The sequence below is a fragment of the Geotrypetes seraphini genome, chromosome 2 (genome assembly GCF_902459505.1).
Source record: "Geotrypetes seraphini chromosome 2, aGeoSer1.1, whole genome shotgun sequence".
Lineage (NCBI taxonomy): Eukaryota > Metazoa > Chordata > Amphibia > Gymnophiona > Dermophiidae > Geotrypetes > Geotrypetes seraphini.
In genome coordinates this window covers 320,674,249-320,692,966 of record NC_047085.1, presented here as the reverse complement: position 1 = coordinate 320,692,966, position 18,718 = coordinate 320,674,249, and the positions used below count along the sequence as shown (strand labels likewise).

Genomic DNA, 18,718 nt, shown 5'->3' with positions numbered 1-18,718 from the left:
ATACCTTTGGCAAACTATTTCAAAGAGAAAATTATAAACATACAAGGACTATTTCACTCAAGTACAAAGGCAGACATTGATACCACGGACCACGACAGTATCTTGCCATTTTCAAAATGTGCACGGTTTAATATTCCATTATTAAATGACATTCAAAGATTGTTTCAAACCATAAATATAAAAAACAATAATTCCGAACTTATTCCACCATTTATCTTAAAATGTTGTTCCAATAATTTAGGTCCATTCATACTTAAACTCATTACTAACAGTTTAGAAACAGGGATCTTACCTAAATCATGGAAACATTCAACAATCCACCCAATTCTCAAGGATCCAAAGGCAAACCATAACAATAGTGCTAATTTCCGTTCAATATCTAAAATTCCATTTCTAGCTAAATTGACCAAAAAGGTGGTGTTTAACAAGATATCAGAATTTATAGATAAAACAGGAGCACTTCATCCAAACCAACCAGGATTCTGCAAACATCATTCAACAGAACATACTATGATTGGTTGATTGGCATAACAACCTCTATACTTTATTTTTTGGACCACCATCAATCAGTTTTCCTTATATCCATGGATCTCTCTTCAGCATTCGATAACATTGATCACTCTCTTTTATTAAATAGACTTATGTCTATCGGAATAAGTAATCAAGTACTTCCAATGGTTTAATCATACTTCTCAGAAAGATCATCAAATGTTATTTTCAATAACATTACCTCTAATTCTGTTTCAATGGGCTATGGCATCCCTCAGGGCTCAATATTATCACTTTTACTTTTCAACATCTTCTTGGCCCCTTTGCTCACACTTAGCCAATCAATAGGTTTTACGGCATTTGCATACTTGGATGATCTACAACTCTTGTACCCATTAGATTCCAATTCTAAAGGCGAGCTAACTGTCAACAAAAAATTGTTCATAATCTCAGATTGGTTAAATGAAAATAAACTAGCCATGAACAGTTTAAGTCCTTCGTTTCCCCTGGAAAGAAGGACTTAAACTAAGCGCACCGATTAATATCAACAAGGTTCAATTACAAGAAGTCACTAAGGTTAAAGTACTGGGGGTTCTACTGGATTAAAAATTGAACTATCATGACCAAATCAGTTCTGTAGTTAGAAGCTGTTTCCAGAAATTACGTATGATTAGATCATTAGCTTCATTTCTTGATTCAATTTCCTTGAATGTCCTCATACATTCATATTAAAACTGGACTATTGCAATTTTCTGTACAAAGGAATTAGCCTAAAAGAACTTTGCCACTTATAAATAATACAGAATACCGCTATCAAAATAAATACTAACAGCAAAAAATTTGATCACGTAACCCCACTCCTTAAAAAACCTCACTGGTTACCCAAAGCCCATAGAATTTCTTATAACATAGCTTTACTAACTTTACTAACAGTTAAAGCGCCAACATTCTTGGGAAGACACCTTATCCCATACAGCCCAACTAGAAGCCTAAGATCAGAGGATAAAAATCTGCTTGTAGTCCCATCGCTAAGAATTATAAATACACAACGAGATACCATCTTTTCAGTTACAGCTCCTAAAATCTGGAACGTGTTAGCAGCTCATATTAAAGAAGAAAAATCACTCATTATGTTCAAAGGAATGTTAAAATACTGGATATTTAAGGATGCTTTCGAAACCTGATTTACATAAGACAATTTGATGCTTCTTTTTAAAAGAAAAACAAAGAATCTTTTTATCCTCCCAACATTTTGACTTATATGAGTCAATTTAATGCTTCTTTCAAAAAACAAAAAGCCTTTATACCCCCCCTCATGTTTTGACCTATTTTGTTTTTCTTTCCTATATTTATTGTAGTTCCTCCCGCTCCCATTACGTGTAAGTTTGTAATGTCTTTATCTCCAATGTATTTTAAATAATATGAACCCCTTCCTTTTATTTGTAAATTGCTTTGAAATTATGATATTGCTACTGAATCAAAATTTTAATAAAACTTGAAACTTGTGAGCCTACCAGGACAGATAGGGAAAAATGCTTGAGTACCTGAATGCAAAACCACTTTGGCAATAAGTATATAAATACTAAAAATAAATAAATAAATAAAGACATGTATATATTATATATATAATGAGAGAGAGAGAGTCCTGTGTATGAATGTGTGCATGTGTAAGCACTGATTTTAGAAAGGAAAAATACAAATATATTTTCCCTTTCTAATATGACCACTTTTGAGACATATGCCAGCAGCATCCATTTATGCCGCCAATCCTAAAACCAACTCCCAAGTTTGTATATTTGCATACTAGGGCCAATAGGAGACAGCTCTGTGGGAGCCAATATCGAGTAACCTCCTTCATTTTGCCAAGGGAGGGGTAATCTCTGCTCTAGGTAGCATCCCTGTTCATCCTAAAAAGTTGGAAACTATACTAAGACGCCTATTTTCTCTGTATTTTCCCTGTAGACACACATTGAGATAAAATAGGTTTCGAAATTTCAGGTTTTGGAACCTAATGAGTTACAAATGGTATAACAGCAGCTATTCTAAAAGCAGTGATTTCGGTGCTTCATAATACCTGTAAAAGGAACATCATGGCTGTGCAATTTTCAGCAAGTGGTTCAGGATTAAAATACATTTAGCGCTAAACATCTCCAAACAGAAGTGCAAGCAATTTGGGAATAACGTTTACAAGCCTCTTCAGATGCCAACTGAAAAATTAACTTTGGCAGCTTTCAGTGGATATCTTCAAGAGACTCTACTGCTTTCAGCTCTGCTTTTCATATTCACTATTTCTGTTAATTTTTGAAATCACACCAAATCATTCCCAAACTAACCAGTTAATTTACTAAAGCTTTTCTCTAATTCTATCTATATTCAGGGCTTTTTTTCTCAGGCAGTATGCACTAGAACTCAATACTGGTACTTTTTTCAACCTGCACAAAAGGAAGTGGGAACGGACAATGAACACTCCACTGAAGATCACTGATGTAAGACCAACTTGTTTATTTCAGAAAAGGACACAAACAGAAGCTGTGGACCCGACACAGCACTGTGTTTCAGCGTCTGAGGAACGCCTGTGGCGTATATGTTCACAGATGTCAGGTCTGGGGTAAAACAAAGCTCGGTCCAACTAACATGCCAGAGTAACCAAACATAAGCAAAAGGAAATGTAAAGATCAGGTCAGTCACAGTGCCAAGCAATCTTGCTCCTTCTGGTACATGAGGTCTGCATCAGACAGGGAAGGACCAGCAGACACTAACCCATGCACAGATCCAGAAGATCTCACAATGCTCCTGAATTGTACTTCTGCACAGACCAGGAATCAACAGCAGCAGTAGCAGTAATGAAGGAAGAAAAAGGAAGCAAGGGGGGAAATTAGACCAGGGGGCAGAGCCAGCCCAAAGCTTCCTGTGCCATGTCCTGCCCTCAGGAAGTTACATCAGAGGAGGTGGGATATAGCAGCAGAAAGGCCCTGGTGGGGCTGGCCAAAGACAGCCTGTTTTAATCACTGCTTCTGCCAGCCACCCACTGAAAGGTTGGAGGACCATGGGGTGGGCAGAGAGAGATAACAGATCCAAGGCAAGGGAGGAGGGGGGAGGAGTAATGGAAAGAAAGAGAGAAATGCTGGATAAAGGGCATCTCAGTTCAACAGCAGGCAGCTCCTATCACTGGACAGCCCTGCGCTGTTTGCTGGGCTTGCTCAATTTTAGCTACACCGCTGGGTATCAAGTTTGGAGCTGCCACCCAAGAAAAAGATCTTGGACATCATCTTACTGAATAGCATTCATTCAAAATGATTTACACAGTCATAACAGACATCAACAGTATGAAGTCAGATGCTGAAAAGCTAATAGCCTGAAATCTCCCAGTAGCTAGCATGAACTTTCCCTCCAAAGATCAACTATTAACTGGAAAGAGATTATACCAAGATGATTTCCTAAGCTTGTCGTATCTTGAGATCACAATCTAATTCAACCAGGGATATAAAATGACAATTTGTTTGGCTCCTGCTTCCCTGGTCATTGTGCATCACTGTAAAAGGAAGAGGGTCCTTGGCTAACTCAATCATTGCCCCTGGAAAAGTAGGGAGTAGAAGGCATTGACCAGAGTAGAAAAAGTGGCTGCACTAGTCTTTAGGTGTAAGCTGGAATGGAAAACAGCCCACAAAGTGGGAATCACTTTGAAGGTCAAAACTACCCCCCCTCCCCCTTTTACTAAACTGCGATAGCGGTTATTAGTGCAGGGAGCCGCGCTGAATGCTCTGCACAGCTCCCAACACTCATAGAATTCCATTCAGCGTGGCTCCCTGCGCTAATAACCGCTATTGCAGTTTAATAAAAGGAGTGGGGGGGGGGTAAGTTTTAAATGAGCATCTTTCTCAAATTCAAAGCCAATGGAAATGCTGTAAGAGAGGACGGACTGATGAGGAGGTGATTGTTGGCCATAGTTTGACAACAGCCACTTCTTACTGGTCCTGAAGAATTTAAAAGCTTGCCCAATGTGGGATTAGTTTAATTTGTCATGGAGGATGAACACTCTCCCATTTTCTTCTCCACAATGAGAGTTGAGTTGTTGTGTTCAAAACAATTTGAATATTGACTAGTGCTTCTCAAACCAGTCTTTGGGGCTCACACAACCAGTCAGGTTTTCAAGATATCCACAGTAAGTATGTATGTGAGAGATTTCCTTACTAAGGTTCAGGGCATGCAAATTTCTCTCATGCATATTCATTGTAGAAATCCTGAAAATCCAACTGTCTGGTTGTACCCCAAGCACTGAGTTTAGAAGAAGTGGTTTAGACAATGGGCCCATATGAAAAGCATTACAATAGGTTAAAGCATCGTTTCCCATGTCAGTCCCTGGAGTACCCCCTTGCCAGTCAGGTTTTCAGATGAATATGCATGAGATTGATTTGCATATACTGACTCCAATGTATGCAAATCTCTTTCATACATATTCATTGTGGATATCCTGAAAACTTGACTAGCAAGGGGATACTCCAAGACTGAACTGGAAAACACTGGGCCAAAGTACTCAATATCAATTACTTAATCCCATTATCTTACTGTTGTAATATGACCTACAATACAAAAAAGCTAAACCCTCCAAGAATGACTTTAACTGACAAATTAATTTCAATTTTACAAACATCCCTCTAGTTACCATCATAATATGTTCCTTTCTCATTCCCTCAAATCCCAGAATTATCCACATTGTTCCAATGGCTTGTCTCGAGGAAATCAACAGATCCATCAGAGATAAAATTCTCAATTCCCCCTATTCCCAAACCATTCAACTTGGCACATTCATTACCAGACTGTTAGCCTGGAGTTAGCAGCTTTTACATGTATAAGATGGTTAAACACAGGTAAAAGCCATTTTTAAAGGCTGCCATTTACATGTGGGGATCTGCACTGCATACATCCAAATGGTAAGGGGGAAATGGAGAGGGAGCAATTAGGGTACGCCAAGAACAACTGCATACTGTAAATTCCACATAACAACCACTAGCTCCTCCCTCTAACATCAAGACCCACTTTCCAACATTCAATGTTCTCCTCTGGCATCAAGATCCTCCCCTTCCCCTAACAACGTTCTTCCAGATCCACTCCCATTGCATTAACCTCCCCTGAATCCCAACTGACAGACCCCATGCCAATCCTATTTCTGTCCATCAAGGACCCCTGGTGTTTATCAGAAGCAGGAGCAATGCTCCTGCTCTGAAGGCCCTGGATCCAAAAATAGCCGCCAAGACCTTTAGTGGTAATCTCATGGTATTATCACTAAGAAGAGTTAGGCTTCCAATTATGGGCTAGATTTCTTAACTATATCCTCCAGTAATAGCTTAATTGTGCCCAGAATGAAAATCATAGTTTTTCTAATTTGTTTAAATATGCTACTGATTAGTTTCATGGATTAGCTTTTAGTCCTTGTACTCTTAGAAAGAGTAAATAACCATTCCTCATTCAAATCATGATTTTACTATTCTCAACCATATCCCCTCTCAGTTGGCTCTTGTCCAACCACAGAGCCTGTTTAGCTTTTCTTCAAAAGAAAAGTGTTCCATCTCCTTTATCATCTTCATTTTTTGCAGTTGTAGTCCCATTATTGCCATTATTTACCTTTTCCAGTACATCTTTACACATATGGAGAAACCAGAATGGCATACAGCACTCAATGTGTGGTTGTGCCATAGATCCACCCCCCACTTCCCCGCCACCCGATGTATGACATTTTGAGGTTTTTTCCTATTTTTTTTCCCCAATAATTTTCCTCTTTTTTTTTTGCACGCATTGGAACATTTACCTTGCTGGCCTGCGGTAAAAAGCTCTACCTCTGCTTAATAAAATGAGCCCCATATGAGACAAACCTTGATAGTTGGAGGGTGGTCCTTTTCCTCTACTATAGGATGACAATGGTAAAGAACTTCAATTGAATCCCTATTTCTTAAATAAAAAACAAAAACTATTCTTACATATAATGGAAAGGACCGATTAATAATGTGTTTGGTCTTTTTTCCAGCACTCACCTTAGTTACTATACTTAATCAACGACAGCTAGGAAATTTGGGTAAACACAAGCCAAACAATTCAAGTACTGAAACAAAACCATAGTTGATTTTTTTATTTTTGCTTAACTATAACAGCGTCTCAGTTCATCTGTATGTGCACTAGTTCTCTAGCCTCTCAATAATTTCATTCAGAGCAAGCGGTGACTGGAATTCCAAGTGAGTCACCAGTAATGTGCGGTTCATTTGTGTGCAGGCACTCCTTAAATTTCCAAAGATAAAGTGGCACAAGCAAGTGGGGCGTTTACATTTCTGCTCATGCAATTCAACAGCCTTCTAGTGGTGCAGTGCAAATACCTAAACGTAATTGGTCAAATGCTTGGCAGTGTAGTAGTGGCATAAAGGATATAAGGTTCAACATAGAAACGAGTTCAATTAATGCCAAACCTTTATGAAAAGGAACGTACCAAATGTAAATCCTGAAATAAAACTCACCCAGTTCATTACAACAAATAATACAGGACTGGGATTTTTTTTTTTTTTTCTTTTTCTAATGCAACATTCCACACAAAACATGTTGTTGGAAAGAGATGGTTAGTTCTTCAGAATTCAGAATCACTTAGGCCCTCTTGTACTAAGGTGCGCTAATCGATTTAGTGCGCGCTAAACACTAATGCATGCATGTTAATGTATGGATGTATTAGCGTTTAGCGCACGCTAATCGGTTAGTGCACCTTAGTAAAAGAGGGGGGTTAGGGACCCTTTCAGTAAAGCTTAGCACATCCTCCTTTATACTTACGAGCCACATGGCACACTTTAATATTTTCATCAATGACCTAGAAGAAGGAATGTAAAGCGAGATCATCAAGTTTGCAGACGACACAAAGCTATGCCGGGCAATCAGGTCGCAGAAGGATAACGAGGAACTCCAGAGCGACTTGTGTCAGTTAGAGAAATGGGCGGAGAAATGGCAGATGAAGTATGTGGAAAAGTGCAAAGTAATGCATTTAGGCAGAAAGAACAAGGAACACGAGTACAGAATGTCAGGTGCAACTGTGGGTAAAAGCGAACAAGAAGAGGACCTGGGTGTACTGATAGATAGGACCCTGAAACCATCGGCACAATGAGCGGCGGCGGCAAAGAAAGCAAATAGAATGTTAGTCATGATAAAGAAAGGAATCACGAGTAGATCGGAGAGGGTCATAATGCCGCTTTATAGAGCGATGGTCAGACCACACTTGGAATACTGTGTCCAACTTTGGTCTCCCAACCTAAAGGATATAAAACTGCTGGAGAGGGTGCAGAGATGAGCAACTAAGCTAATAAAAGGTATGGGGAACTTGGAATATGAGGAACAACTTAAGAAACTGGGATTGTTTTCCCTTGAGAAAAGGAGACTGTGAGGGGATATGATCGAGACTTTCAAAATACTGAAAGGAATCGACAAAATAGAGCAGGAAAAAAAAAATTATTTACAATGTCCAATGTGACACAGACAAGAGGACACGGACTGAAGCTAAGGGGGGACAAGTCCAGGACAAATATCAGGAAGTTCTGCTTCACGCAATGAGTGGTGGACACCTGGCTCTCCCAGAGGAGGTTATTGCAGAATCCACCGTTCTAGGATTTAAAAGCAAACTAGACGTACATCTCCTTATGACAGGCATTGAGGGATATGGGTTACTAAAATTACGCCAGGTGTACACCTGGCTGGGCCTCCGCGTTTGCAGATCGCCGGACTTGATGGACCGAAGGTCTGATCCGGAGATGGCAGTACTTATGTTCCTATGTAATGCCTGTTAGCACACATTAAACTGTAATACAATGACCCCTTAATTTGTAATTGTGACTTAAGCTGAGCTCACATTTTAATGAACAAATCACTAAAATATGATCCTTCAATAGTGGTTCCTTAATCCATCATTGGTCTTACCCTCCTACAAATTGCCTCAAATCATTATGTGATAATCAACTTGCAAAAAAAATGTTAGTTATCTAAGACAGTAGCATAGCAAGGGTAAAAATGGCCCCTCTCCTGCCCTCTTCTCAGCCCTCCTTGCCACATCCCTACCATGGACCTCTTTTAACTTCCCCGGGGCAAGCAGCATCACCAACTTGCTGCTCTCTCTCTGACATCACTTTCTAGGCACGGGACCCAGAGGTGACATCAGAGGGAGAGAACATAAGAATAGCCTTACTGGGTCAGACCAATGGTTCATCAAGCCCAGTAGCCCGTTCTCAAGGTGGCCAATCCAGGTCCCTAGTACCTGACCAAAATCCAAAGAGCAGCAATATTCCATGCTACCAATCCAGGGCAAGCAGTGGCTTCCCCCATGTCTTTCTCAATAACATACTATGGACTTTTCCTCCAGGAACCTGTTCAAACCTTACTCAAAACCAGCTACGTTATCCGCTCTAACCACATCCTCTGGCAACGCGTTCCAGAGCTTAACTATTCTCTGAGTGAAAAAAAAAATTTCTTCCAATTGGTTTTAAAAGTATTTCCCTGTAACTTCATCGAGTGTCCCCTAGTCTTTGTAATTTTAGACGGAGTAAAAAATCGATCCACTTGTACCCGTTCTACTCCACTCAGGATTTTGTAGATTTCAATCATATCTCCCCTCAGCCATCTCTTTTCCAAGATGAAGAGCCCTAAGCATTTTAGTCTTTCCTCATACAAGAGGAGTTCCATCCCCTTTACCATCTTGGTTGCTCTTCTTTGAACCTTTTCTAGCGCCACTACATCTTTCTTGAGATAAGGAGACCAGAATTGAATGCAATTCTTCAGATGAAATCGCACCATGGAGTGATACAGGGGCATTATAACATTTTTAGTCTTGTTAACCATCCCTTTTTTAATAATTCCTAGCATTCTATTTGCTTTTTTGGCTGCCGCCACACATTGGGCGGAAGATTTCATCATGTTTACAATGACACCCAGATCCTTTTCTTGGGCGCTAATCCCCAAGGTAGACCCTAGCATCCAGTAACTGTGATTCAGGTTATTCTTCCCAATGTGCATCACTTTGCATTTGTCCATATTAAATTTCATCTGCCATTTGGACACCCAGTCTTCCAATTTCCTAAGGTCCGCCTGCAATTTTTCACAATCCGCATGCGTGAACAGCAGGTTGGAGTTGCTGCTCATGCCGGTGAAGAGATAGCGGTACGGGGGGGGGGGGGGGGAGTAAAGCTGCGCATGTGGTGAAGGGAGGAGTGGGAAGGAGTGGTGGGGGAGGAGGAGGAGGGGTGCCAGCACCCTCACCGAGATGGCACCTGAGGTAGACCGCACCCCCCCTTACTATGCCACTGGTCTAACGGCCCCTTTTACAAAGCTGTGATAGTGATTCTGCTCGTTCATATGCTCCTGCCCCATGCTGGGTTGCTATCTGAATGGCTGCCACGAGTTGTCATGGCAACCTTGAGACCACAGGAACTCATGAGTTTGCCGCAAGAACTCAATGCAGCCATTCATATAGTGGCTGTACATGGGGCAGAAGCGCAGGAAGATCGCTACTGCCCTGGTTCACCTCTGGACTACCAGGGATTTTAAAGATACTGCTTTTACTAATCGGGGAGGTGGGAGGGAGGTGAGAATTGTTCGAGTTGGCCGGGACAATAGGCAGGAGGGATCCCTTCTGACCCAGCCCACCGCTGGACCACCAGGTCTTACAGAAGGCCTGCAGCAGATCTGGGAAGAGGGCGGGTGGGCACTGACCTAAATATAAACTGAGACCCCCATTTTTGATCTCAGTTTATATTCGAGTACACTTCTCCCTCCGTATTCGCAGTTTCAGCAATTGTGATTCGATTATTTGCCCTTTTCAGCTTGCTGGCTCCTCTCCCCCCCCCAAAAAAAAAAAAAAAAATTACATCAGCTTGCATAGAGAAATCGCTGATTCCAAGTGTTTACAGAGAAAATCGCTGATTCCCAGCACTTTTTTCACCGTGTTTGCCTCTCCTTCAGGAACAGGCCAGGTCTCCCACCATGTTATTCGCGGTTTCACCATATTTACGATGGTTTTTAATAGAAAACAGCGAATAAAATATGAAAAAGTTATTTGTGGGTCTGTTAATCTCCTATCACAGTGAATACAGAGGGAGAAGTGTATATATGGTAAGTCTCTGAAGGGTCCTTAGGTCTCCCTGTTGGATCAACCCTTTCCTACCTTCAGTACATGCTGCCATAAGAAATAGGTTCTATGTATTAAATAGTTAAGGATTTTAGTGTTAATATATAACACAGTGCATACACCACAGTCCAGAATAGACAGTTGATACTGGAGTGCAGTGACTATGCAGTATGGACCTAGTGATTCTGATGGTGTGTGCCCTGTCTACCTTTGTGCCCCAGACCTGTCTCTGATTTAATTTTTATTTTATTTCATGTCAAACCTCTCACTGTGGAGTCTGCTCTACACCACAGAGCCTAAATTTTCTCTGACAATTTGTGTCTAGCCCCTCTGCACCTAAGGCCCAAATTTAGGCTCTGTTTATAAAATAGTACTTTGAATGAAGATCCATGCCCAGTTTTGGTAAATTCTCACTCTAAATTAGGTGCAGATCTGCCATATTCTATGCCATTGCATGCAAATACAAGCAATGTCCCTGATCTGCCCATGCACTTAGCCACGCCCCCTTTTCAGATCTGTGCAGAAAATTTATGTTTATCTTTATAGAATCTCAACTAGGAAGATGTGTGCATAAATTTTAATTGTTGCAAATTAGCACCAACAATTATTAGTGCCCAATTAGTGGCACTAATTGGTTCATTATTCAATTAAATTCTGCATGCAGATTGGGCGTGTACCCAAATTTGCACACATAATTTTGGGCATCATGTATACAATTTGGGGATGACATAAGTGGGTATATCTAAATGTAGGTGAACAGATGCCAATTTATGCTCAGATGCTGTTATATAATTTGCACTCTGCGCAATTCATCTAGGTGCCAACTTGTGACACCCCTTAAATGATATAGAAAATAATACACATGTACACATTGGGCACACAAATTAGCACAGGGTTACTAAAAAGGTGGACCATGGTCCATTGTCTGGACCTCAGAGCCCTCCCATGTGGACCACTAGGGGTGCCATTTTTTTTTTTTTTTACTTTGATGCCACAGTAAGTGCAGACTAACCCCCTCCCCAGCCTCAAGTCTAAAACTCCTTACCTTAAATCAAATCTCTGTCCACACCTCCAGCAGCAATTCATACAGACTTTCTGCCTAAGCCCAGAGCCTACTCTCTGCTGCACACTACCCCCTTCTGCCATAACTTTCTGTTTCCGCAAGGGCAAGGCACAGCAGAGCTGGCTCTGGGCTTGGGCAGATGGCCTGAACAGAGAATGATTTAAGGTAGGGAGTGCTGGACCTGAGGCCAGAGGGAGCTGAAGGAGACATGCAGTGACATATTGGACCTGGAAGAGGAGGACAGGAGAGAAGGGGAAGGAGGGAAAGAGGGAGGGAGGGAAAGAAGGCAGATGGAGGGATGGTGGGCCTAGAGGCAGAGGTGAAGGAGAGAGAGAGAGAGAGCAATACTGGACAATGGGAGGGAAGGGGGAAGGGAAGGGAGCCAGATGGAGAGATGGACCTAGGGGTAGAGAAGAGGGAGTGAGACATATGGGACAAAGGGAGGAAGGGAAGGATGTGAGATGGAAAGAAATATTGGACCCAGAGGAGAAGAGAAAATGTAAAGATGACCCTGGAAAGAGGGGAAAAGAAAGACAGAAAAGAGGCATGGGACCAAAACAAATGGGCAAATAGAATGCTCAGGCAAAAAGATAGAAAAAAGAGAGTATTTTATTTGGCGTTTATTTAACGGTACATATCCATGGTAGCTTGAAGACCCCATGTTTCAGGCAGTCAAAGAAGCCCTGAATTAATACAAGTATGAAAATTGAGACTAACACTGTTATGGTTATATCCTTAATAACTACTTTCAATCTGTGCACCTTTTCTAAGCATTCATAACTCAGTTAAACAGGAAATTTTAATTCAATAATTTTTGTTCCTTTTCCTATTAATATTTAAAGTTCCTAGCTCATACTGTGCTAATCCAACCTCTCTGTGGAGAAGTAAAGGATCTACATATAGCATAACTGCTGAGAAGCAGAGCAAACTAATCCAATATAAGCAGTTTAGCTAATGATAATAGATAGATAGGTAGATAGATAGATAGATAAGAGTACCCAAAAAGGGACTTGGGGGTAATGGTGGACATGACAATGAAGCCGATGACACAGTGCACAGCGGCCACTAAGAGAGCGAATAGAATGCTAGGTATAATCAAGAAGGGTATTCCAACCAGGACGAAAGAAGTTATCCTGCCACTGTATCGGGCGATGGTGCACCCGCATCTGGAATACTGCGTCCAATATTGGTCGCCGTACCTTAAGAAGGACATGACGTTATTCAAAGGGGTTCAGAGGAGAGTGACACGTCTGATAAAAGGGATGGAAAACCTTTCATACGCTGAGAGATTGGAGAAACTGGGTCTTTTTTCCCTGGAGAAGAGAAGACTTAGAGGGGATATGATAGAGACTTACAAGATCATGAAGGGCATAGAAAGAGTAGAGAGGGACAGATTCTTCAAACTTTCGAAAAATAAAAGAACAAGAGGGCATTCGGAAAAGTTGAAAGGAGACAGATTCAAAACAAATGCTAGGAAGTTCTTCTTTACCCAACGTGTGGTGGACACCTGGAATGCGCTTTCAGAGGACGTAATAGGGCAGAGTACGGTACTGGGGTTCAAGAAAGGATTGGACAATTTCCTGCTGGAGAAGGGGATAGAAGGGTGTAGATAGAGGATTACTGCACAGGTCCTGGACCTGTTGGGCTGCCGCGTGAGCGGACTTCTGGGCATGATGGACCTCAGGTCTGACCCAGCAGAGGCATTGCTTATGTTGTTAGATAGATAGAGATATATATATGAGGGCAAAAGAGTCCTTGATTAGAGTTAACCACCAGCTCCATGTCATTTTACTTATTTGAACCTATAGGGCCTGATATTCAGACCATGGGAGGCAGCCCACCTAAGTCCCATGGTTGGTGTTGAGTTTGAATATTCAATGCCTGGCCCTTTCCAGTGACCGGCATTTGAAAATTGGGGGGGAAAGGGGGGGGGCTTGACTGGCTATAACTTAACTGGTTAAGTTGATATTCAGCGCTGACATTCAGCGCTGACTGATTAAGTTACAATGGGCAAACAATTTGTCCGCTAAACTTAGCCAGATAGTGCTGAATATTGCTAATTAACTTTTAGCCAATAACCATGAATATTCAGCGAAGATAACCAGTTATCTCATGCTGAATATTTGTGGTTAGCCGGTGGTGGTTTCTGGCCAGTTAAATAGCTTTGAATATTGGGGGAGGCCAAGGATAATTTTTGGTAGCTATTCACTACAGTCATGCAAAAGTATTGAACATTACAGGAAATTGGTGTGTGGGGGGGGGGGGGGGGACGCAGAGAAAACAAAAGGAACAATAATTTTGGAGGGGATGAGCTGTGGATAACATTCTGACAGCTAAATTATTTTAAAGCACTGTAACATTGTAACAATGAATGGTTGCACTCAAGAGACAGACAAGACATTTGAATTTTGATTGCCCTCAGCTGGGAAAAACTATTGGTACCAGTTTTATTTTCTTTTGCAAAGCATCCCCTTTACAGATGCAATCCTCAGGGACAAATGTAAAAAGAATTATTGAAGAATATAAAATGACATGGGGAAAATTTCTGTCCCCGTCACTGCCCCGTCCCCGGACCACCATCCTCTTCACCGCCCCGTCCCCGCCATCCTCTTCACCGCCCCATCCCTGTTTCTGCCGTCCCCTTCACCGCCCCGTCACCGTCCCCGCTCTCCCTTTCACCGACCTGTCCCCATCTTCAGCATCTTCTCCTCTCCATCCCCCCACCCCCAGCACCCTTCATGCGGTCCAGCAGCTCCCTCCCGCTGGCCAGCCATGCATTTCTCTCCCTCCCTCTTACCTTCTCTTGTGGCAAAACTGGCAATTTCTATAAGGCTATGAGCTGTATTACAGCTGGAGCCTTGAAGTCGCGTCGGGTTGCCTGCTAGAAAAGTCTCCTCCGATGCAACCGGAAACAAGAAGTTGCATCAGAGGAGATTTTTCTAGTAGGCAACGCAACGCAACTTCAAGGCTCCGGCTGTAATACAGCTCATAGCCTTATAGAAATGGCCAGTTTCAACAAGAAAAGGTAAGGGAAAAGGAGGGAGGAAGGGAGATGCATGGCCGGCGGGAGAGAGGGAGCTGCCGGATCGAATGCTCGTTCACCGCGCATGCTAACCATTCACCGCTCCACGGGGCGGTGAATGGCCTTGTCCCCGATCTCGCAGTGACCTTTTTTTTTTGGTCACCGTTTTGGCGGGTTATCCGCGGCTAGCCGCAGGTAACAACCACCATGTCATTCTCTAGTGAAGAATACTTAAGCTTAAATAAAAAATTAAAGGGAGTAGTTATCAACCTGGACTACTGTTAAGATGTGTTACAGTGAGCTCCAATAGGACCTGTACTAAAATAGCAACAGTTGGTGCTAAAATAACAGATCTTAACAGTAGCCCATGTTGGTAACTAGGACCCTGAGTGTAGCATCCTTGAAAGTACTAGACCAGGGGTAGGCAATTCCGGTCCTCGAGAGCCAGAGCCAGGTCAGGTTTTCAGGATATCCACAATGAATATGTATGAGATGGATTTGCATGCACTGCCTCTTTGAGATGTAAATCTATTTCATGCATATTTATTGTGGATATCCTGAAAATCTGACCTGGCTCCGGCTCTCAAGGACTGGAATTGCCTACCCCTGTACTAGGTCAAAGTACTTAAGTAAAAGTAAAGGTAAATGCATATTTTTGATACTTAAGTCAATATAAAAAGTATAATGAAAAAAAAAATAAAATAAAAACTTTACTCAAGTAGAAATAAAAATGTAAGTGCCTAAAATAATGCATTTTGAGTAAAATGTAAAAGTACCAGAACTACAATGTCGGGTCATCAAAAATCTACCTGCTTCAGGCTCATCTCCACTTTAAAGTGACCCAGCTCATCTAACTAGTTCAAACACAGGCATCTTATAGGCTGTATTCACTGACCAGCAAAATTTAAGATGATATGATCCACTGATCCCAGTTAGTTTACTGAGGAATTGTCATTTACATCTCCCTTCCACTTTTATATTTTTTTCTATTACTTCAGTAAAAGTAACAAATGCTATCCTGTTATTCTTTACAAGTAAAAAAGTGCAGTTCAGTAATTAGTTACATTTACTTATACAATACTGCTTAAGTGTGATTGATAGCCAGGGAAATTATGTATTCAATTAATTTTTTTCTTCATAAAGATGCTACGTCTTTTCTAAACTCTTTTACATTTTCAGAAACTTTATTTTCTGCAACTTCCTAAATATGAGAATACTGGTTTGGTGTGCAACTGATTTTTTTTCCACCCTTTCAAATCATCCTAAGAGATGCAAGCATAAACCGCTAATTTACAGGACCCAAATCTGGGACTAGATTTTAACAAGTGATATCTCCCATCCTGAGCTACAGAAAATGAGAGAGGTGGAAGCCCTAACTGCCTCTAAGCGGTCTGAATATACAAGTTGTCTCCTCTCTGCCCTACAGCCTAAAAGACAGGTGACCAAGTTACCTGGGAATTGCATGGCGATGCACTGGCAGCTCCTGCTGCTGTCACTTTTTGAGGCCGGCTCTTGGACTGCGAATATCTGTATTGGGCACTGCTGCTCCGACTCCATGGTGCTGGCACTTGAGCTGCCCCTGTCCACTTGGGTTGCAAGTGCTGCTGCTGCCCTTCTCAGGTTTCAGCTGCTCCTGAAGTGCGTCTCGGCTGTGACCAGCCTGACATCTATTAATACACTGTCCTGCTGGCCTGCTGCCAGGGCATAAGGGATTGGGGGGGGGGGACAACCCAAAGCCTGCCAAGCCAGATGGTCAAAAGGGAGGGGGCGGGCTCTGAAGCTGGATTAGGACACCCTTTCTGGGTTTAGACCTTTCTTCTTGCATTAATTTATTTTTTGCTGAATAATATGGTAATACCGTGGGTGTGTGCAGAGACATCAGTCCGTGTGCTCAGAAATGACCATTTATCCTTTAAGCTCGTAAAGAAAGGGAGCCAACTAGTCAAGTACAGTAATGCACACAAAAAAAGAGAGAATGGATGCATCCAGTGCACCCCGGAAAGAAGGTTTGATTAGGGTGGGAGGAACTGGCATCAGGGAGCAGTTTAAATACACCTGCACACTGTACATGCAAATATAAAGTGGATGGACATTTGAAATGATCAACAGAGGGGGGGAAAAGAAAAAAGATTAAGTGACATAACAGAGTTATGCATTTATATAGTACAGTATAAAAGGTTAGAAGGGATTTGTATGGAAAGAGCCTGGAATGAAAGGCCAACAAGCACAAAAATATAAGTCACGTTAGGTCATATATTTATTTCATTTGTATGCTTCTTACCATAAAGTGACAAGCAGAACACTTACCAAACAGTATTACAATAAAGCACTCCATGCACTTAAAAATAAAACTATTTTTTTTTTTATTTAAGCAATAACCCATAACTAATAAAAAGGATATAACAGCCCTCTCTCTCCACTGTGTAGGGGGAAGGGCTCATAACTTGGCTGAGCCCATTCCCTTTTATATCCGGGGATTTCCTGTGCAGGTCGATAAGGACAGGTACCGCAAGGAACCCGGGATGCTCAGAAAGCGATTGATTGATTTTTGTAGAATGGGGGGGGGGTGGGAGGGGGGCAACAAAGAGGGGAGGTGCAGTTTTAAGTCAAATCTGGTTTGTCTTTCCTAGTCCTCTTTATGTATTTCTAGCTTACTGTGATTGCCTGACAGCTTCTGCTCCCTTTCATTTCCTGGTAGTTTAGTAATTCTCAGTCAGGCTGTTAGAGTAGATGCAGTGGTTAATAAACAAGAAGAATTTGTGCGTGGGTGGGGATCGGTACTTTTAAAAGAGCGAGGCTACTTCTGCTCACGGCTTTTGTCAATGTGATTAAAAGCAATGCTGTGACTTGGAGGAGTCACACACTAGGTAGTTGTTTCCTTGGGGTCCTAGTGCCTGCCATGTTGCTATGGTGAGCTGGAATGTTACAGTGTGTAAGAGAGGTGGGTGGTTTAATCTGAGGGAAAAGAAGATACCAAGCCTCGAAGCAAAGCAAAAGACAAGAAGAGGCACTGGAGATGTCAAATCCAACCGAGTGGTCAGAGATCCTTTATTAGCAGTGTATATCAAAGTTTAAAAACAAGGAAAATGCCCAAAAGTCTTTGAGTTAGCATTGACTTGAGTACCTTCTGCAAAAATGGAAACTAGCTTTGGCACAATGCCCATTTCTCTATTAGTGGTGGCTCCAGCACAACATCCCTCTTACTCTCTTCCTTATATCAAACATCTTCCATTCTCTACCCAGCACCATTATCCTCCCACTCCCCTCTTTCCCTGACATACCACTACAGCAGTACCCTCTCAATCGTAATACCCTGCACAGCCGGACAGCGGCCGCAAGCTCTAGGAACCTAATCCAGACAACGCTGGATGCAGGATTCACACATCATGAGAGAGGAACCCTACTGGCTTCGGGAGGAACGCCAGAATCTTTGGCAAACCTCAGTATAGATCGAGTTTCTCTTAGCCCGATCGAAATTCAGGCTCCTCTTCAGCCTGGGAGAGAAAGCTATGTGGAGGGAGAGGCACTCCTGCAGACCCGGAGAGAAGGACAGCTGGAGAGCCCCAGAGGAACAGTGGGAGCTGAGGTGTTGGGAGGTGAAACTCTCACTGTAGCCAATTCATTGGCACCATACACAGAAGCTGGTAAGAACTTAATTTCTGCTCCTATTAGCCACCAATTTGGAGAGATAACTAAGCCTGCAACAGTCAGTTTAAATGCCCTTTGGGAAGCCATTGTGACAATGGACTCCAGCCTCAAAAAGGCGGTCTCAATGCTATATTCAGATAGTGGTACTGTCAGCTCTCAGGTAAAGGAGCATGAACTTAAACTAAGAGAACAAGGTGAAAAATGACAGCAACATGATGAGCAGATCAACTCACTTAAATCACTAGAATTGGAGACTATTAAAGAGCGATCTTTCATTAATAGAAAATTAGAATTCATGGAAAACAAACAGAGGAGGAATAATTTTTGAATTTTCCCAAGTCTCCAGTGTTCTCTG

At 42.0% G+C, this 18,718-nt stretch overlaps 1 protein-coding gene across 18 annotated transcripts in view; it reads right to left on the bottom strand.

Annotated features, from left to right (window-relative positions):
• Window positions 1-18,718, bottom strand: part of GADL1 (glutamate decarboxylase like 1) — a 426,028-nt gene that overhangs the window by 181,137 nt on the left and 226,173 nt on the right. Inside the window, exon 1 of one of the 18 annotated variants that reach the window (XM_033930118.1) lies at window positions 16,167-18,065. The exons of 16 other annotated variants lie outside the window; for them this stretch is intronic. In XM_033930118.1, coding sequence (XP_033786009.1) covers window positions 16,167-16,272 — 106 coding nt within the window. In that variant the 5' untranslated portion in view covers window positions 16,273-18,065. Of the gene's footprint in view, window positions 1-16,166; window positions 18,066-18,718 lie in introns of those variants that run through there. One more of the 18 variants, XM_033930119.1, reaches the window with a different exon arrangement.